General features: G+C 41.3%; 1 protein-coding gene across 4 annotated transcripts in view; it reads left to right on the top strand.

Annotated features, from left to right (window-relative positions):
- The window catches only part of VPS13B (vacuolar protein sorting 13 homolog B), a 358,159-nt gene that overhangs the window by 329,193 nt on the left and 3,013 nt on the right, over positions 1 to 25,953 (top strand). For all 4 annotated transcript variants that reach the window (XM_035126123.2, XM_035126121.2, XM_035126124.2 and 1 more), the window contains exons 53-60: positions 2,724 to 2,851; positions 3,166 to 3,365; positions 8,428 to 8,543; positions 9,646 to 10,469; positions 14,575 to 14,751; positions 15,520 to 15,690; positions 21,806 to 21,982; positions 25,442 to 25,544. In XM_035126123.2, coding sequence (XP_034982014.2) covers positions 2,724 to 2,851; positions 3,166 to 3,365; positions 8,428 to 8,543; positions 9,646 to 10,469; positions 14,575 to 14,751; positions 15,520 to 15,690; positions 21,806 to 21,982; positions 25,442 to 25,544 — 1,896 coding nt within the window. The remainder of the gene's footprint in view (positions 1 to 2,723; positions 2,852 to 3,165; positions 3,366 to 8,427; positions 8,544 to 9,645; positions 10,470 to 14,574; positions 14,752 to 15,519; positions 15,691 to 21,805; positions 21,983 to 25,441; positions 25,545 to 25,953) is intronic.

The raw sequence follows: 25,953 nt of genomic DNA, 5'->3' as shown, positions 1-25,953 counted from the left end.
TGAAAACTGAAACCTCAATAGGCAACACCTAGGCCTTGCACTCAGCGGAAGCTGCGTGGCATGTTCAGCTTTTGAGGCATTCGAAAACCGAGGTACCACTGTACAAATACTTTGATAGTGTGCAAGAAATTCACTTTGAATATAGCTTCCCTACATTATGGGTAAACGGCATGTTTCCAACAAAAATAAAATGAAAAGTATATTGCATAATGTTCCTGTGACCTCTTTCTGGCATATTTGTGTGGGCTAGAAGAGACAAGGGAGAAGTTATCCCCCCCCCCCAAAAAAAATCAGATTACAATTTTACAATCGCATATCGCATACAACATAAAAACAAGATTCCAGAGAATCTCCTGGACTTCCCTCTTCCCCTTTGTGTGTCCTATTGTCAATCATTTCCTCTTGCATCTTTTATGATAATTCAAATCTTTTACCTCTCCATTGTGTCCAAAATTCACCAGTAAACTACAAGTGTTATTCCAATTCTACTAACAATTTTAACTGTTTACAATGGTTTTTAAGATAAATTTTAATTCCCCCCCCCATTCCTTATTAAAATTTTGGTCTTCCTGATTTCTGATTCTCCCGGTCATTTTAGCCATTTCGGCTTAACCCATCAACTTGATCTGCCTTCTTCTCTGGTAGGGACTTTATCTACTTTCCATCTCTGGGCCAACAACATCCACACAGCCGTGGTCACATACATAAATAGTCTTTTCTGCTCTATTGGGATTTCGGCATCTAGAATTCCAAAAAGAAATGCTTCAGGGGTTTTTTAGGGGGAAAAACATTTCAAACATTTTTTTCAACCCATTATATATCATTTCCCAAAATTATTTTACTACCTTACATTTCCACCACATATGATAAAAGGTGCCCACAATGGAGAAGTTAGCATATCATTCCTGAAAACAAGAGGGTAAAGATCTTGATTGTTTCATATGTTGCATTCAGACAACAGACGCAACTAGGGAGGCATTCTTGATAGTTTCTATTCAATTATGAAATCAACTTGCTTTGGAGATTTACCCAGGTCAACACTTGAGCATCATAAGAAAGCACTATGAAGCTCTTTGGTATGGACAAGTGGGAAGTAGATTGGAAGGGCATCTGCTGGAAATTCATGCTGATTCATGCTTCATCTTAGAGTCTACAATATATGCACCACCACATTCCACATAGCACCCAGAAATAATAACAGCAGGAGTGGAGGGCTGAAATATTGTCATTTGTCTTGCATGGCATATAGAAATCATGTATTTCTTGCATTAAAAATGTATGTTCTGCTTTTAATTGCTTAAGCTTTGCCATTTTTGATATGAAAAATGATTTTGTTCTCTGTTCATCTACTTTCGTAACATCTTGATAGCTTGAGAAAGAAATGTGCTCTCAGACAGCTTGTGAACAATTATACTTTTAATAATCCAATTGTATGTGTCTCTGTCTTCTATAGCAGTTTAGCTATTTAAAATGGCACATTATATGTTAAAAGAAGAGGGGGGCGGGGAAACTTGAATAGGAACAATACTGAGAAGACAGTAGGAAATGTAGAAAACTTTCCAAGTCTAAAAGGCTGCCTATATCTAAAATTGCACCCCCTTTTGAAAATAAGCCACTGTATAGTAAAAATTCCACTGCTTCATAGAAGACATATTTTCCGTTTCCTGCCCCCAAAACTGATGTTGTTCTTACTGTATGATGCAGATCTAAATAAAGAGCTATATAGAGCCACGTAAGATCAGAATCAGCCATATGGTATTGCCCTTGCTGTGAGCTGTGTAGGAGATGCTTTGAAGACAATGTGTGCTTCAATCTCTTGAGCATTGAGGAGGGAATACCTATATCAATTCAATTACTCAGCAGTGACTCTTCTGGGTGATTTATGAATGATGTGGCTGGACTCAAAGAGATTCCAATATGGGCCTTAGAAGAAAGGATGCTGACAAAATACAGTGATCCTAACAGGCGGGAGCAGGAGTCAAAACCAGGATTATGAGAAAGAGGAAACTGTTCCCTCTTCCAAACTGACACATTTTTATCTTCACATATTCTTGGGGGGGAAATCACTCTAATAGAATAAAGGTGAACCAGGCAGCTTTAAAAAGAATATGTGCGAACAGGAATTTGTCTGTGAGCCCAGTGATGTAGGCATCACTGTCAATGGGCATGATGCATGATGCGGAGCCCATCAACCCCAACCAGGTTCAGGGATGTTGCAAGTTGTAGTCCCGCATCCAGAAGAGACCTATTGGTGGGAGGTATCTTTCTGCTTCATTGGATTTTTATTGCCTTTTTTTGCGTTTCTTTCATACCAGCAGCGTGCGAGTTGCTTTACAGTGTATGCTGGTTTTCTATGCAAGAAGGCTATTTAATAGAATTACCATCAAAAGTTACTTAGAAAATAAAGTTTCTTTTAAAATCCATGAAAACCGAGGCCACCATCGTGCAAACTTTTGTATGTGACCTTAAATATGTTCATAGGAAGTTTGATCCTTTGTTGACGTTGTTTCCCTTCTCTTTCTTTCTTTTGAACTTCGTTTTTGCTGGACACACAGCCACTTTTTTAAAAAAGTGGGCAAGTATTCATGAGATCTTGGTTTTAAGAGTAGAGAAATTCCCCATAATTGGTTGTTCTTTCATACATTACTAGGTTGGTATGAAATTTGTAACAGTAAATTAAGTTGACTTTCAGATGTCTAATGTTACAATCTTGTTCGCTTTAGAGCAATTGCGCTGACTTATCAGGAACATCTTGGGGTGACGTACTTAACTCTATCAGAAGATCCTAGTCCTCGCATAATTATCCACAACAGGTGTCCTGTCTCATTGCTTGTGAAAGAGAACATCAAAGGTATGTAATTTATCCTGCTTCGACATAATGTTTAAGCCTTTGAATTAATTGGCTTGCTTTCCTCTTAAATTCTTAATTTAAGAAGTGTGCTCAGAATTAACATATTTAATTCAAGAAGCAGTTTGTGTACGAAGGGGATATGAAAGGGGGGTCTGAAAAATAAGCAAAAAGCAATAATTGTATTTCCTGATAATTTCTTGGGCAGAGTTTGTTACACTCTAGCTTGTGTGTGTGCAATGAAATCAGATGAAACTGTGCCATAAATACAAACATCTTTCCTTAAATAACTCTCTGGATCTTTTATCAAATTCCAGACACGCCAAAGTTTGATATTTACTGCAAGCATGTTCCAGCTGAAAGCTCAGTACACCATGAACTTTATCATCAACTTTCCGGCTATCCAGATTGCAAAACCAAAGACCTGGTGCCCAGCATCCTTTTGAAAGTTGTATCATCAGAGGAATTAACAAATGAATGGAGTGATTTTGTGGATATGAATAACCAAGGCACACAGGTAGTTTAAGTCAGCGGTTTCAACCAGTGTGCTGGGGCGCCTTGAATGATGGTCAGGGGTGCCATGGGCAACACTGACCTCTGCCCCTCTTTCCTGCCCTCCCTCCTCTAATGCCCTCTCGCATCTCTGCCTCCCCAAGGCTTGCACAGCTGGTTGTTGCAGCAGCCCTGGCTACAAGCTCCCCAGACGAATGGTGCCTCTGGCAGGCAACTCTCTTTGGGGCGGGGGGGGGGGAGGTGCAGCTCAGAGACAAGGGTTGGCAGCTGTAGCTGCACAGAGGACTCCCAAGGAGGAGGGAGGGGAGAGGAGACTCAGAGAACAGTCCACAAGGGAGGGTGTTCAAAAAAAAGGTGAGAGGCTGCCAGCCCTGCAGGCAAGGGGTGACATAACTGGGCTCCACAGGGGTGCCGCAGAAAGAATGGAGTTGGTTAAGAGAGCTATGGACTCAAAAAAGTTGAAAACCTCCAATTTAGGCTAAGTGTTCTTTCTTTGTCTAGTAAGAAAGCTATATATGTATTTACTGAAATTCACATCTGCCATCCACGATCAGAGGCAGTTCTGGCTCAGATTCCAAAGTTATTTGATTGAAGTGTTCAGAAACAGGCAAGAGTTGCAAGGGGTGGGGGAGCACTTTCCACAATGCGAGATTAAAAGGATACTTGGTGGAAAGAATGTCTCTAAATGTAAAGAAAAGAAATAGAAATACTTCCTCCGCTGTGTTTATTTGACCTGTGGAATTAATTGCCGTCAGGAAATCTTCAAAGAAATAATTTAGCAAGATGTTATTTCATATATCAGAGCAGTGCTGTGGCCGCTCATAACATTTGTAAGCCCAGATAAGGGTAGTACGGAAACAAAAACTAATTTATCTAGCTTTTAATAACATGGTTGGTTTTGGAATGGGTCCTTTCTCTCCGCTGTTAAGTTAGTGCATTCCGGGGTTATTCACCTGACTCAAAAGCAAATGAACACAGGTCACTGGGAGGGATGGCTCCAGCCAATGGCATTATGATGCAGTTAATAGTAAATGAATTCTGGACCATTTAATTATTAAGATACAGCATCCGTGGTTTTTAATTTAGATATACCGTAGCAATGTTTCTACTATCAATAAACCTAGGAAATAGAAAGTGGATCTGACTGCTGTAATTTTTCTTTAAGAAATGCACATTCCTTTGGTGGATGTGTAGATTCTTCAGCTTCCAAAGCCAACTAGACTGCCCACTTTTGCTTCTGCCTTAATCAGTTGGGGATTCAGATTATTACGGTACTTATTAGTGAGATTGTCCGTTCTCCCCATTTCTTCTGCAGCTTTGGCTTTATCAGTGCTGGAGAGGTGCCTTTGTCAAGTCTCGCCAATAAACCACCTCAGTAGGAGCACCATATTTTTGCTGGTGTTTGTTACTGTGGGTGGCAGCTGGTGTTTTTTCCCCCATTGCGCAGTCAGTTTTTTCCTGCCCCGTCCTATTCCATGCAAGGTGGTTCTCTCTCACCAGATCATCTCTACCCTTCTCTTATTCTCATTTAGCAGAAGCAGATTGGATGGCTTTACAACTGCATTTTTAACTATGCTAAGAGTCCCAGTCTACATTCACATGGTACTAAGAGTGCTGCGTGACTACTTGTGCTGCTACTAGAGTGGAAATCATCACTGCTTTTCCATCAAGGCATCTGACCCCACTATAGACACACAAATGCACACAGCCCGGGAGCAAATGTTTGCCTCCCATTTCCCTGTCTAGCCCCCACCACTTGTTCTTTGCCCACATTCTTTGATTCAGGTGAAGGAGGGAAGACTGGACAGGAATAGGAGATGTGCTCAGGCCTTACATTTTCCATATCTCCATAATGATTTCATTTTCTGAGACTATTATTACATAATCCTCTTGAAGAAGAGAACTTGCTTGGTTGCCAGGCTTTGTAATGCCACATGTCGGGCATTAAGTCCCTCCAGATGTTGTTGGATTCCAACTCCCATCAGCTCCATCCATCTTGGTCAGTGGTCAAAGATAATGGGAGTTGTAGTCCAACAGCATCTGGAAAGCCACACTCTGTCATAAGAAGATACCTCCACATGCGGGTGCTGTGTCCTTGGTGGGCTGGATTGGGGCCATAATATTTTGCACCTGGAAAAATGTATGTTTCCCAGATAATGCATTCATAATCATTGTGGCTGTTCATCTGTTGGGCATAGCTTATTTCTAAGAGGGGCTAGTGCCATTCCTCTTATGTGTTCAGTTGCATTCTGCTAGCTGCTCAATCTTGCCATGGCATACTGTAAACATTTTCTCCATAGGCAGTGCATATGAAAGTTGGCATTGATTTTCTGCATTCTCAACGGAGACTTGCATTTTATTGCTTTTGCACCATTTAGCTCTTGGCTTTCCTTTAGATATTTTCTATTTCATCAATAGAGCCTTCTTGGCTTGTGTGTTCAACCTGCCTTGGTGTAGCTCCATAAAATCCACTCTGCATGCTGCTGTTTGGTTTCTTCTTCCATAAAAAAAGAAGAAGCAAGCGTTGCACTCTTGACTATGGAAAAAGTAGATCAGGCTACAGCTATAACAACATTCCCAAGTTGTCAGAGCTGTTTAAACCAAGAGAGCTACCCCCAAAACTGTATGTCTTGCAAACCACTGCATGTTACATACTGTTCCTGCTGATACAGATTCTACACTCCCCTTTGATTGGCGCCTTTGATTTCTCAAAAATAGCATGGAGGGGGGAATGAAAATCGTTCTATATTTAATGTTGCCTCTATGTAATTTCCTGAGAAATAAGCTTTTCTAAGTGTTAATCCCACAACCCCATACTTGAGGTGTTTGGAATCATGCTGAGTTCTTCCTTTCCAAAGCGGCATCAACAGCAATAAAATTCCCTAGGGCAGATTATTGCTTCATGAACAAATATGCTACTGCCCAAACTGTGCTGTCTTCTCTGCTTTTATTTTCACCTGAAATTAAGAGGTGGTGTTACCTTCACCATAGCAAACGATAGAAAGAAATCTCGGTGTTCTGGAAAAAAAATTGTTAATACAATCCTGATCTGTTTGCTTTGGTATTGAGACAACAAGAAAGGAGGGCCACACTGAAAATTGCCAGAGAAGGAAAAAGAGAGGTGAACCTTCAGCAAGAGCCTGAAAGAGAAGTTACTGCCTCAAATACACTGCCCCATTTCACCCCCCCCCCAAAAAAAACTACCTTCCTCGGGGACAATTGTTTCTCCTATTTAATTTTTTTAAGTGATTCCTCAGAATGCTCTTTAACATAAGATGTTCTGCTGGAACATTTCTTTAGACTCCTTTTTTAAAGGATTACTCCCTTCTTGCTTCACCACCCATTTAGACCGCACAGCCTAAATTTGAATGTCTGCCCCACCTGAGTGTTTATTTTGGTAGGCCAGGGGACCTGCTCCACTGTAAAGCCATAGATAAGAGGTAGAGAATCTTTTTCAGCCCAAGAGGCCACATTCCTCCATAGGCAACTTTTCAGGAGCCACATGCTACTGATGGGCAGGGGTCAGAGACAAAAGTGGGTGGCAGAACGATGCATATGGCTCTCCTATAGTAGGCCACATGGCTAGGTGCACCTCACTGGGGAGAACCTTTCACAGACGTTGATCTGCCACTGAAAGTTATTTTTCCATGGGCCCCAGTGCTGTGCACTCAGTCATGTGTATAGGGTTGACCAGTTTGGCTGTGAAGTAGACACAGTGCTAAAATGTCCATAACAAGCATGCCAAAATTGGAAGAGTTGCCAGACGGGAGTGCCTGTGTAACTTAATCCAATATTGTGCTAACTTCTGAGGTATTCCCGTCTTTGCGCCACTTTTATGTGAAATGTGAAATAGTTATGAAAAGTTAAATATGGAACATAAAAAACGAGTCGGGTTGAAGAGAACACTTCCCTTTTCCATGCAATGGGAGCATTTTTACACTGATGACTTTTAAACACTTCTCCACGCTACCAGGCCATAGTAGTACTGAGATTATGAACGTCTTGGTGGCATGATGAAGTGAATGATACTTCAAATTTGTTGTTGTTGTTTAGTCATGTCCGACTCTTCGTGACCCCATGGACCAGAGCACGCCAGGCACTCCTGTCTTCCACTACCTCCCACAGTTTGGTCAGACTCATGTTCGTAGCTTCGAGAACACTGTCCAACCATCTCGTCCTCTGTCGTCCCCTTCTCCTTGTGCCCTCCATCTTTCCCAACATCAGGGTCTTTTCCAGGGAGTCTTCTCTTCTCATGAGGTGCCCAAAGTATTGAAGCCTCAGCTTCAGGGTCTGTCCTTCCAGTGAGCACTCAGGGCTGATTTCCTTCAGAATGGATAGGTTTGATCTTCTTGCAGTCCATGGGACTCTCAAGAGTCTCCTCCAGCACCATAATTCAAAAGCATCAATTCTTCGGCGATCAGCCTTCAGTATCAGGCTGATACTTCAAATAGCAGCCTGCAAATGGATATCAGTGGTCAAAGTACATCTCCACAAGATACTTTAGGCCAGTTTCAAATAAAAGTTAGTCAGATTATGTAGAACTCTGTCATTAGCCTTTTCTTTCTCCCCTCTCTCCACTACTGCTAATAGGAAATTCTGCTGTTTTGAGGAGTGTGGTAATGTGTGTTTATATGCTGCGTTGCTTGTGCAGTATACATACTACAAGCCTTTTTTGAGTTTCTGCCTCACAGAAATGATTGCAGGACTGTGTGGCATACAACATGTGGCAGTGTGCACAAGCAAGCAAAACAAATGGCAAGAGTGAGGTAAAGAAAAAATGTCTTGTGCCATGTCCAGTTCTGGTGGCTTTTAAAGAAAACAGATGTTTGAATTGTTGTATCTTTGTGTCTGATGCCGTAGGAAATATGTTCTTATTATTTCACTTGAAACAGAAAGTTAAAACTAAAAGCTGCAATTTCCAAACAAGTTGTGTCACTATATTTGTACAGATGTCTATAGAACTATATTGGAGAAAGTGTTTTTAGTCCAAAGAGTATTAACATTAATTGGCTCAAGGTGTAGCTATATTTCATAAATTTCTAAGTAAGCGTTTTCTCCGCTTCTAGATTGTGTTCTTAACTGGCTTTGGCTACGTTTACGTGGATATTGCTCATCAGTGTGGAACAATAATTGTCACTTTAGCACCTGAAGGAAGACCAGGACAACAGATCAGTTTGAACAGGTATGTTAAAACTGTTTTAGAAGATCATAAAAGAGAATTTTCCCGTGTTCAGTCCTTTAGGTGTGAAGTGACTTATTAAATCTAGCACAACTGTTTGTTTTGTCTAGTGTTGCTGCGTATGTGTTGCGTATGTTTAGACCACATGTTAACATTTTGTATATCACAGTAAAACATGACAATCTAACATCTGAGGTCATGTCACCCTAGGATAAACACAAAATGCCTGGTACAATAAACAAGGCTAAGAGAGGACACACAAGTTTAAAGTTTATTTGGCCAGATTGGCAGTCCTTACTTGCATAGAACTCCCATTGAGATCTGTGGGAGTTCTCACTCATGATGCAGGGCAGAAGAATGGTCCTAGGCAAACTATGTAGTCAATCATCTTTATTACAGCTCCTTATGCCCCAAAGTTACAAAACCTTTGTTGCAAGCCACACTCAGCTTGAATTATAACATCACCTTTTTATAACAGTTGAAGTTCTTGGCTTCCAGAGGTGCATCACAGAAAGAGCAGGGTGCGTTTTTGTGGATTTTGCTTATATGCCCTATAATGAAGTATTAATACCCATGAAATTAGTGATTCTCCATGCTTAGTAGCCCACTTATTAGTTAAGTTTTGCCAAGAGTAGTTAACGCTATAAAGCAAGCAACCCATCATCAGTTTAAAATAGTTACAGTGATTTAATAAGGGAATATATTGCTTCCATAATGTGAAGTTAATGATCCGTATTAGAAACGCTCTGTTTTGTCTGCTGCAAAAGAGCCAAAATCGTAACATGTGACAACGTGTGAAGATATTTTACGTTGTCTGCTTTAGCTTCATGCTACATTGCAAGTACGACCAAGAACTACTGTGCATAAAACGTTATAGCAAAGGTCAAATATATCTTTATGTTAAATGGGTAGGACGGATGTAACTTGGCATAGACAAGCAATAATACCTCTTTGTATGCTTTGGCTGTAGGTATTTTGATCTCTAAATCTGGTTCCTATTTATAACATTTGCACATTGACGTACCCGATTATCATTTTTTCCCTTGGCTAATTTCATTTGAAATTGGAGGAAACTAGTTGCTGTTTTCTCTCCCCCCCCCCACAGAACTCAAGAGCAGAGCCTCCTTCTTAAAACGTTCATCAGCCAGCTGAGCCTCACTGTATATGATGACATCACAAGCCCAAAAACATCGTCTGAACTTTTGCGGTTCACAGTCGACCACATTTACCTTCATATGGTTCCAGTTGCCAGCTACCTTAGGCCTCTCTCTCATGAATTTCACGGAGAGGCCACCAGTGGCCTTCAGCAGTTTTATACACTCCATATCTATTGTGGAGACTTGCAGCTGGACAATCAGCTTTACAGCAAATCCAATTTCCATTTTCCTGTCTTGCTGTGCCAGGGAGAGAAAAACGAAACCACACAATGGACCAAAGTGCACAACCTCATGGTATCCAACAAAGATCTGGAAGAATATAATGAAAATTCCTTCATCAAACTCTGCCTCACTCTGTCGGAAGAGCAGAATTTGCGGTTTCATGTGAATGACCTCAGCTTTGAAATGAAACCAGCCAGGTTATATGTAGAAGACACATTTGTTTATTACATTAAAACTTTATTTGAGACCTACCTGCCAGACAGCAAAGGCATTTGCCACTCTGCAGAAGCCTCAGCTATTAGCCGGATACTTCCTGAACCAGTAAGGCAGCATGCGAATGCTTTAGCCAATCCAGTGAAATTAAGGAAGTTAGCAATCCAGCCAGTGAGCCTCTTGGTCAGCGTCCATGCTTCCCTGAAGCTCTATATTGCTTCAGATCACACTCCTCTCTCCTTCTCTGTGTTCGAACGAGGACCCATTTTTACAACTGCCAGGCAGCTCATTCATGCGTTGGCCATGCATTATGCTGCAGGAGCATTATTCAGAGCAGGTATGTTTGTTCCATAACATATTTGTACCTTTTTGACATAGCCCAATGTTTGCAGCATGTGACTAAGTGACAATTCAGGGTACACTTGATTAGACACCGATGATGATCAACAAGCTTAAATCCACACAACTATGATCAGGCTGCCTGTTGGTTTTTGTTGGGGAAGTCAAAGATGACCAAGGCTTGGACATTACATTGAGTAAAATGATAGATCTAAAAATGATATGAATGTGAAATAGTAGAGATCAACATTCTCTTGCAGGCTATTTGCAAAGCCTGTGAGAAATAGGGGAATAGCGCCGTATTCTGATTTTCTTTCTTTTGTCCTAGCCAGCCTGCACAACTCAGAATTCATAGCAACTAATTCCTAACATGAACTCAACAAAAGGAATTTCTTTCATGAAATTATTCAATCTGTCTCGATACATTTGAGGCAAATTATGCCATTGAACACTGTTTTCTTGTTCAATCTCCTTTTGGCTGCCGTTTATGATTAGCAATCTGTCTTTCTTCACAGAATCCTCATGCTAGACTGGCACACAGATGTTTATTGTCCTTTGATCTGAAGAGTGTGTTTGTTTTACTGATTCTTTCCCATACAAGATCAATAGTGAGCAAACAGTCTATTAGATTAATGGATACCTTGTCTCACTTCCATACATGTGCATTCATAAAGTGACTCAATCTCTGCAGTACCTTTGCTATATAAGAACATGTACGTTGCAGTGGAAAAGGAGACTAGCCTTTGATCACCCACAGCCAATGCACTATTGCTTTGGCTGAAACATGATCATTATCTTTCTCCATGCCAATTGCTGTTGGGCCCTGTACCATTCAACAGCGTAACAGTCTGTGAACCACTTTTATTGTGTGTTATGTGCAATTAAAAAGTCCTACTTATTATAACATCATAGCCAGATAGGCTACTTGTAGGAACTTGGAGTGCTCTTTGATCATATCTGATTCTCTTATAGTGCAAGCCTATGCAGGAGCACATTCATCTACACCTGGGTTTCCTAAACTTGGGTCTCCAGCTGTTTTTGGACTACAATTTCCATCATCCTTGACCACTAGTCCTGCTAGCTAGGGATGATGGGAGTTGTAGTCCAAAAACAGCTGGAGACCCAAGTTTGGGAAACCCTGGTCTACATGGACTGACACACAAGTGACAGGCATAAAGAAAATTCTGGCTTGAGTTCCTGGCATCTCCCAGAGCTCTAAGAAAGACCTATGCCTGAGACCATGGAAAGCTACCACCAGTCAGAGTTGAAAATACTGGGCTACAATAGCATATAGGACGAATAGGCTGACTTGGTATAAAGCAGTGTTCTTATATGTTCATTTGTCATTCATTCATTCATTCATTCATTCAAGTTGTATAGTCAATAATGATGGCTTTCCTCATGACAGTCCCTTCACTTGGTTGTGCAAATTCGATACAGGGTAAATTTAAACAGTCTAACAGACCAGACTTATTAGGATAACAATGAAGTGGTATGCAATCTGAAAGGTGAGCCTCAGAATCCCTTACGGCAGGGATGATTCACCTGTGACCCACCCTCTGTTGGACTATGATTCCCATCATCCCTGATCATTGGCCATACTGGCTGGGGCTAATGAGAGCTGGAGTCTCATAACAACCAGAGGGCCACAGGTAAACTACACCTGCCTTACAATGTTACAGGGGATGTTAGGGCGCAAAACTTGCTATTAATGTGATTTGTGTATTGCACTGAAGGATCTTCTTCAACATTTGCATCCTGGTGTGCATATGCAGCTATTTGGGATGGTGCCTGATGAGACACTGCCATTTGGCTGAGTGCCAAGAGTGGGAAAAAACTCTTCAAGTGGTTTTTGTAGTTTCACATATTTGCAGCAGAATCAGATAAACCCCAAAGGCACAAGTCTTGCTATATATGCACATGTTGGAGGAAGCAGCAGCCAGTCAGCAAGTCCCTGTGGAATGTACCCACACATATTTTTTAATGTAAATCCATTATAAATTCCTAGTATGTAATAGACAGGTTTGTGATGATGGTGATGGTGATGGTGATAATTTGAATTGATATACCACCCTATATAGTACCTGTAGCCCTTACTAGTGTTTGGTTGCATTCATTTGAATCTTTCCTCCACTTGCATTCAAGCAATCTCCCAGCTGTTTCCTCGCCCTAAACTCTGGAGCAGTGTTTCCCAACCAGTGTGCCTCCAGATGTTTTGGGACTACAACTCCCATCATTCCTGATCACTGGTCTTGCTAGCTAGGGATGATGGGAGTTGTAGTCCCAAAACATCTGGAGGCACACTGGTTGGGAAACACTGCTCTGGAGTATACAAACTTGAGCTATGCTACTTAAACCACTGAAACCAAACTCCATTGCATTGACCGTTTTTCTAAAGAGGACCATCTCTTGGATCCCTCCGTTTTAGGGCTCTGAACAAACTGCACAGCACATAGGAACGGATTTTGCCCTCAGATAGAAGCCAGCTTAGGCCTTAGGGTGCCAGGACGAAGGAGAGGAGCAGATTTTTTGGGGGGGGCAGTGTTTGGTGGCCTGCTTGTGAATTAGCTATTCAGACTCACTGTAGAGTCAGTGAAAAGGCATAGCTCTTAGTATAGGAGACTCTGAAAAAGGAGAAGTCAAAAGGAGACTTTAAGTTTCAGTATATGCAGAATCAAAGTTTATGCTATTGAGGGCTCTGATTCATGTAAGTGCATGCTTAACAATATACTTATTAGTTTTTAAGGTGCCACAAGCCTCTCTTGTTGTTCTTGCAAAATTTAATTCAAAGAACAACTCCTTGTGATGAACATCATCAATAGAAATAAATTTTGCCCACCTGCTTACGAATCAGGCAGCGTACCAAGTTACTCCTGGATTTTCCACATAACCTTGTTTGGCTCATGAGTTAATAGATATAAATCCCTCTCACATTATGATTTGTTACAGAAGTACGTTACTGAGGCATACCATTGACCAAAAAGTACAGATGTGGGAAGGGGAATTGTCTGTCTGTTCTGCCAGTACCTACTATAATTGGCAGCTCAGTTGATCATTAGAAGCATGATTAAATGTCTTTGTTTTACTTGTACAGCCAATGCATAACCAAACCTGCAGGCAGAGACCACTCCTGTAATATTCTGATGTCACAGGCTCTTTCCAGGTAGCCTCATGGGGCCATGCTGTTGGGTGCTGCAAACACCCAGCAGTTGTGTGACCTTACAATCCCTTTTGACAGTTCCTTTCTGGCTTCCAAGGCAGCATAGCAGCACAGCTTGTAGCAAACAAAGGACAATGTGCTTGGACCTCAGGCTACCTGCCAGCAACTGTAATTTTATGGAGGAAACCAAATCCTAGGAATCCTCCATACTCATCCCCTTGTGGGGAACTCATAAGGGATCCTTCTTCTGAGTAACATAATCAGCATGCAAATGTCATTGCTGTTTACACAACTGCACTGAGCAAAAAGCCATTTATCTGGCTATAACTAGACTCTGCAAGAAAGTGATCAGCACAGAGCTGTTGGGGTGGTTTAAAATAATTCCTTGTGCACTTGTCAAAAATCTGCATCCCCTTTCCCAACACCCCATCAAGCAGTTTGACCTTCACACTCCCCCAAGGCTGTACACTGCATCACTGTAAACTAGCTGTCATGATTCTTTCACTGTGAGGACGTGAAATAACAAAGTTGCTTTACAAGATGTAAAGCCTTCTAAGCAAAATAAGCCTCTGCTCCTATTACTTCGAGCTATTTGAATGCAGCATCCATCTCTCCACACGCAGTTTTAGCAGAAATACGGGAGGCTCATGGAAGGAAGTCATTTTAAAGCTATTTGTGTTTTTGCCAAAGGGATTTCTTTGATTTAGAAAGCATGAAAGATTGCCATTGCTGAATCCGTAGTGGATGAGCTATTTCCCGTGTTTTTCTCAAAGGAAGTTCGTGATGTGATAAATTTTTGTGTAAAAGTGGGAGGGAGGGAGGGAGAGTAGAGGGGGTTCCCCTCCCTTCCTTTTTGGTTAAACTGCTTTTTCTGTGGTTTTAGTGAGCATCAACTCTCTTCCCCCCCCCCCCTTCTCTCTCTCTCTCCTTTTTCCTTATGTAGGATGGGTTGTTGGATCTCTGGAGATTCTTGGCAGCCCAGCCAGCTTGGTAAGAAGCATAGGGAATGGAATCGCCGATTTCTTCAGGCTCCCATACGAAGGGCTAACCCGTGGTCCTGGAGCCTTTGTTAGCGGAGTATCCAGAGGAACATCATCATTTGTAAAACACATTTCCAAAGGTAGATACCCTGCTGCTTTTTTTCCTAAGGGTTTTCAAAGACAGCGCTGAAGCTCTCAGATTTACCGTCCTCATCTTAGTTCTAGCTTGTTGGGTTTCAGCAAAATGCTGGGAGGGTAACAAACCTCACCAACCCTCTGTGTTTTTAAAGCAAGCAGTTCCCTTTAACATTATCCTAGAAACACTCGCGGTTTAAGCTTTCCCGCATGGCCACTTTGTCATGCAGCAACTGAACGGAGATGTTAAAGAAGTTCAGTACTTTTGCCGTACCTTGGAAATCCTACACCACATTGCCTCATCATATGTAGCCTTTTTAAGAAGAAAGGTAGGCACCATCGCGAAGTATTTCTGAACATGTTTTTGGAGCAAGCGTACATCTGGATTTTCCTGGGCTTGGACACAGACATAGTGCCATCTTGTGGCTTCAAAACCCAGCTGCAAAATGCAGAGGATTCAGAGCAAGAACTGTTGCTCTTCCAGCATTGCAGAACAGTATAAAAGGTCCCTATGTGGACTCATTTTTCTGTATCTGTGTGGCATTAGATTAGCTGAGCAATTATTGCTAGAAAGCTTGGTGGGTTACAGTTATGCCAGACCTCATAAGAAGGAAGACTGAAGGGGCTGTGGTAAAACCTGCACCGTACACCAATAAAATGCATTATTGATCTTTAACAGAAATACTGTATAGATTTTGTTCCTTGATTGAATGGACAAAATGCCATTGTTTCAGCAATTTGTTGATTTGACTTTCTAATCTGTTTGCACTTAGGCACACTGACATCAATTACAAACCTGGCAACAAGCCTTGCTCGGAATATGGATCGGCTGTCCCTGGATGAGGAGCATTACAACCGGCAAGAAGAATGGAGAAGGCAACTCCCTGAGAATCTGGGAGAAGGACTGAGACAAGGCCTCTCTCGGTTGGGCATCAGCCTTCTAGGTAATGGTTGTATGATTTCATGATCACTATACCCAGTCTTTGGGAGGTTGGGCTCCAAAAATAGTTACAAAAAATATTTTCCTCATTTTTAGGATGTTCATTTGGGGATAGTGTCCCCCTCCCACCTCCCCCACCACCAAATTATTGTGGGTTGAAAGACAAGAGACAGGCTTTTACAGTATATTTGGTCTCATGGGGCAATAGGTGCGTAGCTGTTGGAGGCGAGGGTAGGAAGAGAGCAGACTGCACTGAGCAAAGCACACTTCCTCAGCTGCAGTTAGCTTTGCTGCTTTTTTCCCTTAGCAGAAACTGACTGGTATGTTCTTAGGTTTTGTTCTCCACATTCATGCAGACCAAAGACTGTTGAAATGAAGGCTTATGTCAGATCCAGCCAACTGTCAAGTGAAGGGCATGGGGTCTAGGGAAGAAATCCAGGCAATGCTGACAAGGCAAAGGCAGAAGGTCCATCTATTATGGGGTAGCAACAAGCTGAGTTCTCAAACTGTGGGGTAGCTGCTGCTGGTGCTTGTGATGTCTCAGTGAAAGTTATAATTCTGAAGAAGATGGAGCCTTCCTCCTAATCAGGGGGTAGGTAGGTAGATTGTCTTCAGCAAAAAGCTCTCACTGGCCTATATCCTCAAACAGAAAGGAAGCTCAGGGATATGAGCTGCTTTGTTTATTTGTGTGCAGCTTTACTTACAGGAGGAGACCAGGGTTCCCTGTTCCGGTCCTCTTGTTATGCCAGTGTTGAGTTAGTGTTTCACATAAAGCAGCAGTCTGTAATCTGTTGCATATGAAAGTTGTCTTACCTGTGGAACAGATAGTTGGAGGCTGAGCATCACAGGGTAGATTAAATTCAGAAGAAGTAAGCAATTTCATGAGAAACAGTGGTTCAGATAAAGTCTGACCTGGAACCTTCTGTGGAAGTGAGGTTTTGCAACAAGGCCTGCCTTTGCTATCAGTGTTGCAAATTCATTGTCTTGCGAATTCAGATTGGTATGTTCTAGCTCCCCACCTGTGGTTAGCCAGTGTATACAGCTTGGGGATAAATCCCTGGCCATATATATCCTGATGAGGAACTGCTGCAGTCTCGAGTTCCCGACTGAACAGGTTATCCTGCTCTTTAATCCAGCATTAAATATTAGATTCAGTGTTCTGTTCCATTGCAGCTAGACAGGTTACAAAACATTTTCTGATGACCCTGTTACATGAGAAGGGAGTTTAATGCACATTTAAAAAACAAGCAAAAGCCAGCTGCATTTAAAATAGTGGCTGAAAGGGAATACATTTTTATTGTTAATGGTAATTGTGGGTATTTAGAAGTACAGTTATCCTTTAATTTAGATGTGGCAAAAGATGCTGGGGGAATGAATGTCATCACGTAAACAATATAGATACAAAGACATGATCATTCCAGTGTTTCCTTTTAATGAGCTACAGGAAAACCTTTCAGACTGGTTATTTCCTTTGCATCATAGATAACTTAGATGCTTGTTTTTGTTTGAAAAACATTTGGGTATAGTTCAAATGTCAAGTAAATGTTGACGAAAAATATTTCTGCAGCAGAAACAGTTACATCACATCAACGTTGTATAATAATATGAAAACTCCGGCCAAAAGGCTTAGCTAGGGGAGAAGATCACCATGGGTGTTTTAAACTATTACTTGCAAGTTTAAAAATTAACCACTTCATAGTAATTTGTGAAATGAAAGTAGGATTTAAAACTGAACTGTTTAGAAGCATGTGCGTTGCAGAGCATGCATGCATCCATTTCTTAAACTAGCAAAAGAACACAATTTATATTGCTTGGTAAAATGGTTTTGTGCATACTTGGGAGTATGTATCACCCTAAAAGATCAAAATGCTTGGAAATCAGCAGGCTTAGTAATTTAGAGGCTAGCTTAAAAAATACTCTCTTTTAAAATTTTCAGTTGCTATACAGCAGAACTTTACATAAGAAACCATCAGGCTGTCATAAAGAACAGCTGCACCATCTCAAGCTCTCAGTGCTTCTTTCCAGTAACCTGTACTACAATTTAGCTCCTTTCTGACATTGTTGTGCCGTGTATTTCACTGTCCACACCAACAATATTTATTTACTTCTAGGGTACCTTTTAGGGAAAGCCCTCAAAGCAGCTTGCATAAAAACAATTGAAGAAATCATTAGCCTGCCCCAGCCTGGTACCTTTTGGTGTTATTGTAGCCAAGTCCCATGTTCCCTGGCCATTGGCTCTGCTGGGAATTGTAGTCCAGACTATCCAGAGGGCACCAGGTTGGAGAAGATTAGACTACAGTATCATGTTTCAAGGCAAATGGGTAGCATCTGGACACAAAGTAAGTTTAAGTAGCTATTATAGAGAGAGAGATTCAACACAGAGCTGCCGGCTTCAGTGGTAGATTCATATTTCTTTTAATGTATTGCCAAGGAATTGGTGAAATGTTGGAAATTAGGTTAGGGCTGCTGGAAATTATTTCATAGCATGACATAACAAGGGCTTTGAAAAATGCAGGATGATGCAACAAGACTTTAAAAAAAAATCCCTCCTAACAGCAGGTGAGTGCCATTTCCTTCAGGTGGAAAATATCAGTCTATTAATAAAAATGTCCATGCAGTAGAAAGCAGATTTCCTAAGAGTGGGGAATGCAGATATAAAAGAAGTATACCTACAGTAGTTAGGATCTGAAATACTGAAGAGCAGAATCAACAAAGATCTCCACTAAAATGAACTGAAGCAATTTAAGATCTGTCACATTGTCTTGCTAAGTTGTCCTCACAACAGTTGATTTTAAGGGTGTCAGTTTTTAAGAAGCATCGTTTTATGTTTTAGCTATGATAGGAAGGAAACTGCAATAGACAAATTGTGGAGTGTTCTTAATACACATCTGGAGTGTCTACCACTTACTCGGGCTACTGGAATCTACACCACCATATAACTCTGCAGAAATGTTCCTCAGCAGTTATTCTAATTTTTTTTGGAAGATAGTAAAGTCCACAGTGTGTTAGAAGTCATGGCATCAGCAAATTGCTCTTAGCTTAAGCATATATAAGACCTACTTAATTTATCTTTCTCTAAAGATTTCCACTCTTGACTTGGGTTGTGGAAGTGACAGTTGTTGTTGTTGTTGTTGTTGCTGCTGCTGCTGCTATTGTTATTGCTATTGCTATTATTAACCCTACACCAGCAAGTCTTAGGGTGGGTTGCTAAAATTCAAGAGTCAATATTAAAAACAATTAAAACACAGGTAGGTAGCAATGTTGGTCTGATGCAGTTGGAATTTAAAAAATATTTTAAAAATTGTCCAGTAGCACCTTATAAACCAACTAAGTTTGTTCTGGTATAAGCTTTCGTGTGCATGCACACTTCTTCAGTGCTTCTTAAAAACTGCACACGAAAGCTTATGCCAGAACAAACTTAGTTGGTCTATAAGGTGCTACTGGACAATTTCTTTATTTATTTTTTAATTTCAATTAAAACATAGTCACAGGGTGAGCCCTGAAAACACATCTCAGGTGTCAAAGGCCAGGATAAACTGGTACATCTTCAGCATTTGCCAAAAGCTTTATGGTGAAGATACTGTACCAGGCTTTGACAAAAGAGTTGCACAATTTGGGAGCTGCCACAAAGAATGCCCTCTCCTGGGCCATGACCACCCAAAACTTCTTAGGGCAGTGGAACTAACAAAAGAGCCCCTCAGCTGATCTTAATATCCAAGAGGGTCTTTAGGGTAGCAGGTGGTCTCCCAGATATTTGGGACCTAAATTGTTTAGGACTTTAAACACTAGTGTCTGCTCCTTGAATTTTGGCCCAGTAAGGGACTAGCAGCCAGTGCAGCTGTTTTTAAACAGGGGTTATACGAGTTCTAAAGGCAACCTCAGCCAGTAATTGAGTTGAATTGGAACAGTAGAACCCCTGTTTTTCCAAGGTTAGACATTGTGCTGGAAATCTGAAGTTATTGCTGTTATATTTAAGAATACCAGACTGCTTCTTTTTCTTTGTTGCTGCCTTTACTCAAGATATGGACGGCAAACTTTAGTTTATAAATTGGCTTAGACTGCAGTTGCCTGTACTGTTTTACTTACACAGAACGAGGAACTTAACCCGTCTCTCTGATTCTGTTTACAAATTCTTTATTGCTGAAATAATGCCCACTGTTCTTAGTCACAGAAGAAATTAACCACCCAAATAAATATATGCACGTGCATTGTAATGTGAACAAGCAAGTGCCCAGATTGTATCTTACAAGTGAGAGATTAGCAGGCCACAGTTGTTCACGGAGCATCAAATTTCATAGTTTGATATGCAATCCAGCATGCTTGTATAGTTCAATGGGCCCATCAGCACACCAGGCCATTAGTGTCATTCTTGCAATCTCTGCTCTGTCTCTTGATAGGGTGGTAGGTTGTGATATGTCATGACTCTTCTAGCTTCCACTGGCTTATCCGATGTCATAAACAGGTTTTCCTAAAGGGTCTCAAAAAGTCCCAGTACAGCTATAATTTGAATGCAAAGCACCACAATGAGAAATATTAAGAAGCATTGCAGAACATAAACCATATTGACTAGTAGCCATCAAGAGCCCTCTCCTCCTCCACGAATTTGTCTAATCCTCTTTTAAAGCCATCCAAGCTAGTGGCCATCAGGAACAACAACATTTTAATGAGACTGGATTAACTGAAAAGCAAGATTCTTTCCTCAAAAAAATGGAAAGCAACGAGGGACAAACTACACGTTGCATGATGGCTGCATGTCGTGAAACACTGATGGCCCCTTCTGTACTCCCGTACACATCAGGGAACTTCACCCACCTTCACCATTCTGTGTTTTGGGGGGCAGCCAAAATTGCTGAACAGTTACGTTTGATTTCATGTGCACATAGTGAACTGCAATTGATCAAGGTGCCCATTTTTGTTGTCCACATGGAACCAAATAGATGTCCCTTCCAGGGCAGCTGTTTGATCTCTCTGTTTGTACAAAGAGGTCTAAAGACTTTACCCAGTGATTTCCTCTGTGCTGAACAACCGTGGCCTATTGCTCAGGCAGCTAAGCTTCAAATTGTTGTCACGTAACACCTTGTCACTTTGTTCAATCATTGTCCTTTTAGTGAGTTCCAAATAGCTTATCCATCAAAGTTACAACAACTAGAGACATCTCTGTGGTAAGTGGCTTGAGTAAACTCGAGATCAAAGAGAGATCCCACCTTACGTACCTGTTTACATTTAAGAAGATTTAAACTGCAGTCCTCTGTTGATACTAAAAGCCGGAGGGGTCATTAAGGCACTTGTAAAAGTTTGACCCATGTACATTAAAGTAAAATATGGTTGTGTTCACAAAGATAGTAACAAAAAGTCTCAAAGCCTAATTCTACTAAGCTTGGTAATATATCAGAGGTTGCATTAGTTTATGAGCATTGCTGGCAATAGAAGGGGATATTAAAATGATATATGGAATGCAGGTCTTTTTTTCTTATGAAGTCCATCTTAGGCTTAGGTGAAAATCTCATTTCCATAGCAGCTAAAAAACTCTTGAATGTTAGCAGACATTTATTCCAATCTAAAATACATATATATAAACAGTATCCTAAATCCTTTCCAGTCAACAAATGCACTTGGAAAGAAAACACCAAGAATAAATGCATTATGAAGCCACCAAGTGGCCTGGTTTGCACAAACCTCAGCTTAGTGAGAACATACTAGCTTCCAGGAGTTTCTTCTTAGTTATAGCGCATGGTTAGTTGGAAAGAGCTTAACCAGGAGCCCAGGTCTGGACAACATGCTCAGCCAAACCTTGGCTCAGCTCCGCACAGCGTAGCAGGGAGAAAGGGCTGGGAAGGAGCAAATTGTGTAAGCTCCTCTCTGGAAGCCCACACATTTATGTTGCGCCAGGGTTTGGCTTCGCATGAAGTATGAACCAGGCCAATGTAAATGTTTATATGAAAAAGAGAAACACAAGAAGGGACAAGCGGAGGAGAACTGAATTCAGTGTATTCCTCAGGTTAATTGGTATTCCTTATTGCTGTATTAAGCAGGCGATACTCAGATTCTCAGTCCAGTATTCTCTGTTAATATTTATTCTTGTTCTAGGAGTTTATCCTTCTGTCATACTCTCGTTACAGGTGCGATTGCCGGTATTGTAGACCAGCCAATGCAGAACTTCCAAAAAACGTCAGAGGCCCAGGGTTCAGCTGGACTCAAGGCCAAAGGTGTTATCTCTGGTGTGGGGAAGGGAATCATGGGAGTTCTCGCTAAACCCATTGGGGGAGCAGCTGAGCTAGTATCACAGACCGGCTATGGTAGGTTTCAATGAATCTGTGAAACTATTTGTGTTCTTTATTCATTGCCAGTTTTTCCCCCCATAATAGGTTTTTATTGGTATAATAAATACACACAAAAGAGAAGAGATTACAACAAACCCCCAAGTCCCCATGTCATCATCCTTATACCCCCAGTGATAATGGGTTGTATAGCCGCATAATTGCCTTTTTGATCAATTGAGGATAAATATATGTATAAAGTTTAATGTCCAGGGGGCTATTTTGAAACGGGTCCTATGAATCATTCTAGCCAAGGAAGCTGGCAACACCCTAAATCACAAGGTCATTGTCAGTTTTCAAATTTTGTTTTAATTGTAGCATATTGTGTTCCTGCAGATTTAAAACAGTATGTTTTCATAGAATCATAGATTTGGAGAAGACACAGTCATCTAGTCCTATCCCCTACAATGCGGGACAGATGGCCATCCAACCTCCAAGGAAGGAGAGTCCACTACCTCTCTTGGGAGTCTGTTCCACTATCAAACAGCTCTTACTTTCAAAAAGTTCTTCTTGATTTTAAGTCAGAATCTGGTTTCTTGTCACTTGAAGCTAAGCGTTTGGGTCCTACATTTCAGAGGAGAAAACAAGCTTGCTCCATCCTCCATGTGTAACAGCCCTTGAAATATTCGAAGATGGCTATCATATCTCCTCTCTGTCTCTTTACCAGACTAAACATACCCAAAACCCTCAACTGTAATCCTCATGGGATTGTTTCCAGACCCTTTGTAATCTTGGTTGCCCTCCTTTGCACGTTCCAGCTTGTCAATCTCTTTCTTAAATTGTGGTGCCCCGAATTGGACACAGTATTCCAGGTGTGGTCTCGCCAAGGCAGAATAGTGTGATATTATATGCTGTGAGCTAACGGGAGGACAACCCCTACACACACACACACATTTCTGGATAGCTCAGTTGGTTAGTTCATGGTGCTGACAATGCCGAGGTTGCAGGTTCAATCCTTGTATGGGATAGCTGCATATTCCTGCATTGCAGGGAGTTGGATTAGATGGTCCTCGGGGTCCTTCCAACTCTAAAATTCTATGATTCAAGGTAAGTATGGCTACATTGCTCAGACTCTGCCTGGCAATTCTTATGCTGGCAGTTAGATCTGCTCTCCTGCATTGTGCAAAGCTTCCATTTACCAAACTGAGCGAGGATGCTTCCTGCTGTTTCTGATCAAGAGGGGAGAGTGGAGAATAACTGCCAAAGATAACGTGAGTCCTGCTGTAGCATGTTAACCACTTACTCCAGCACAACTCCACAGGTACAGTTGTTCCATTAATTGTTAAATCAAAAAAATCTAAGGACTTGCAAACACTTTACTTTTTACTCATATAATGTGAAAGTCCCTTTTTTCTTTAATGGGCTCAAGGTTTCCCTTCATAAAAGATGAGTCACTGACCACTTACACTGGGAAAGCCCCACTGAAGCTTTTAGATTTCCATTAACTAAATCTGTGGACATCATTTTTCGCCCAAAAGGTTGTCGAAAGTCTGACCGCAAAGTCTCTCTGTTAGGCTCTCCAATGCTCTTTCAAACATTTTGAGGTAACAACCATGCCTGTAAAAGACCTAAAATGAAAGGCTCATGGGCTCCATTTATTTGCAAAAAATAAATTTGTGTTTGTGTCCAGCAGTTATGCCTGTGGAATGGGACGTTCTGGACCCAACCACCACCCTCCTGTGACGCCCCCCCCCCAACAAAAGCATCTCCTTGAGGATGGGAGACCATCAGGAAAGGCTTGGGTGTGATTTGGATGCAACTATTGCCTCTGTGTATTTGTACTTGTCTTTAGACTGCTGGGCAATTATCATGACGATATAAGCTTGGGATAGCTTGATTTTAGTGAAAACTAAGCCTTTGTGGGATGGGGGGGTGGCATAGAAAATAAAAATATAGGCAAGTTCAATTCTTTTGACACCCACAAGGAAGCAGTACAAAGCTGGGAGATGCTGTGCGTAATAGGCTTCCCATGTATTATTTTTAAAATGTTAGCAAATGGTAAACAACCCAAAATAAGATGCAAAAAAGATGCAAACAGTGGCTTGGATCCAGAGAGTTACTTTAAGGGAGGTAGGATTCACCCTTCCCTGCTTTTGCAGAGTGGCCACACACACACACACACACACACGGTGGCTGCTGTCCAGAAAGCACAAATGCAGAGTGAGTTCCTTTATTGGGGGGGATGCTAGCCAGTGTCTGTAACATATTTTACTTTCTATATCCATTGAACAATAGTGCTAGGAGAGGATACACAAGTGGCTCCAGATCATAATAGATGGTACTGCATGGTTGAGTACCCTGATCCCATCTAGACTGGAAATGGGATTATGCCCAATAAAGAGAATGAGAGGATGGGAGACCACACAGAAGTCAACACATGTTCTTTCTTTCTCCACTGCAAATGACATTTTCATTCGCATAACACTGTAAAACCTCAATCAGCTAATTGTTACAACTGGAATGCCTCTTTTAAGCATTGCCATAAGCAGTTAAATATTAAGCTATACCATCCCCCTCGCCCAGCATAACCAGTGCATTACTTAATCTGGGCATTAGTTATTAGCTTTATTAAATGGACTCTTGAGTTGCTTAGACCCCAGTGCAAAAATCTCTGCTTTGCCATGGAGTTACTTGACTTGTCCAAGTCATCCCTGCCTCTCCTCCCCAAATGCTTACATCTTAGCGCTCAGTTCATTGCTGCACCAGGCTTAGCCTAGCTTCGATCGGTCTTGTAAAACTTTTATTATATCTGTGAAGTTTTTACACCCCGCTAATTCTCCATCTAATGACCATGCCTTCATTTATAAAAATTTACAAGCCATCAGAAACCGCACATGCCAGGTCACCCCTTAGCTCTGGCAGTTCTGCTCAGAACAAACAGGAAAAGAAGCTGCTCCGCAGAGCTCTACCTTGGCACAATGAAACACTCCTCATATTTTGGATGCCCCAGGAGAGCCCATAAACGTTTGGGATCCATGTTTAACAGCTGGATTAAGTAACCTCTATTGAAATGCAGTATCTATGGCAAGCTTGCCTTCTAATGTTTACTAATCATGACATATACATGGAAGAATCTGAATATGAAGCAAGAAAGTTAACAGTGGCCTTGACTTTTTATGCATACATTGTTAAATGACGTTTTCAGTCCCATTCTGGACTGATGGCTCTCAAGAGCATTATGTTTCCCCTAATTGCTCGTATGTGACTGACATTCTGTCTTTTGTTTATTTCTAGCTAATGCTAAAATCCACTAGGGTTAAGTGCATGATTATTGTATTCTAATGTTGAATGAATTATCTCCGCTAGAGTGTCCAAAGATGTGACATCACTTTGGATCTGCACTGTTTTATGGACTACTCTAAGAAGATGACATCACTACAGCATGTTCCTGTTTTCTGAAAAAACAACTAGTAAAAATCTTAACTTCTCTTACCACAGGTATTTTGCATGGAGCTGGACTTTCTCAGCATCCCAAACAGCGTTATCCTCCAAGCGATCAACATGCTGAGCAGGCACCAAACAGCCACGTCAAATACGTCTGGTAAAATTATTGAGACACTTGCTCATTTTTCTGTCCACATTGTTGATTAATAGATTTTGGCCTGTGGTCAAGTTAACAGGCTAAGCAGAGTTACTGCACAGAGGCCCATTTTGCAAATGATAAGCGGATGATCTCCTTTGAGCTTTGTAACTCCGATGCTACTCTGTGTTTGTTTATCTAAGCTTTTACTTAGTTGCCTTTGCAGTGGACCCAAGTTCTGCACGTTTCCAGAAATAGCTGCTGGTTTCTGCTCTGTGTTTGGTTCCAGCTTCTTGGGGTGGATTCTCCACGGGGAAAAGAAATGAGTTGGAAAAAGAGAATGCAATTATGAGCATCGATTAGGTCAGCTTTGCTGCAGATGATTAAGGAGTTTTTATAATGTTACAAAATAAGCATGACATCCTTTTGA

Source organism: Zootoca vivipara, chromosome 8 (genome assembly GCF_963506605.1).
Source record: "Zootoca vivipara chromosome 8, rZooViv1.1, whole genome shotgun sequence".
NCBI lineage: Eukaryota > Metazoa > Chordata > Lepidosauria > Squamata > Lacertidae > Zootoca > Zootoca vivipara.
This window is presented reverse-complemented; position numbering and strand designations above follow the sequence as displayed.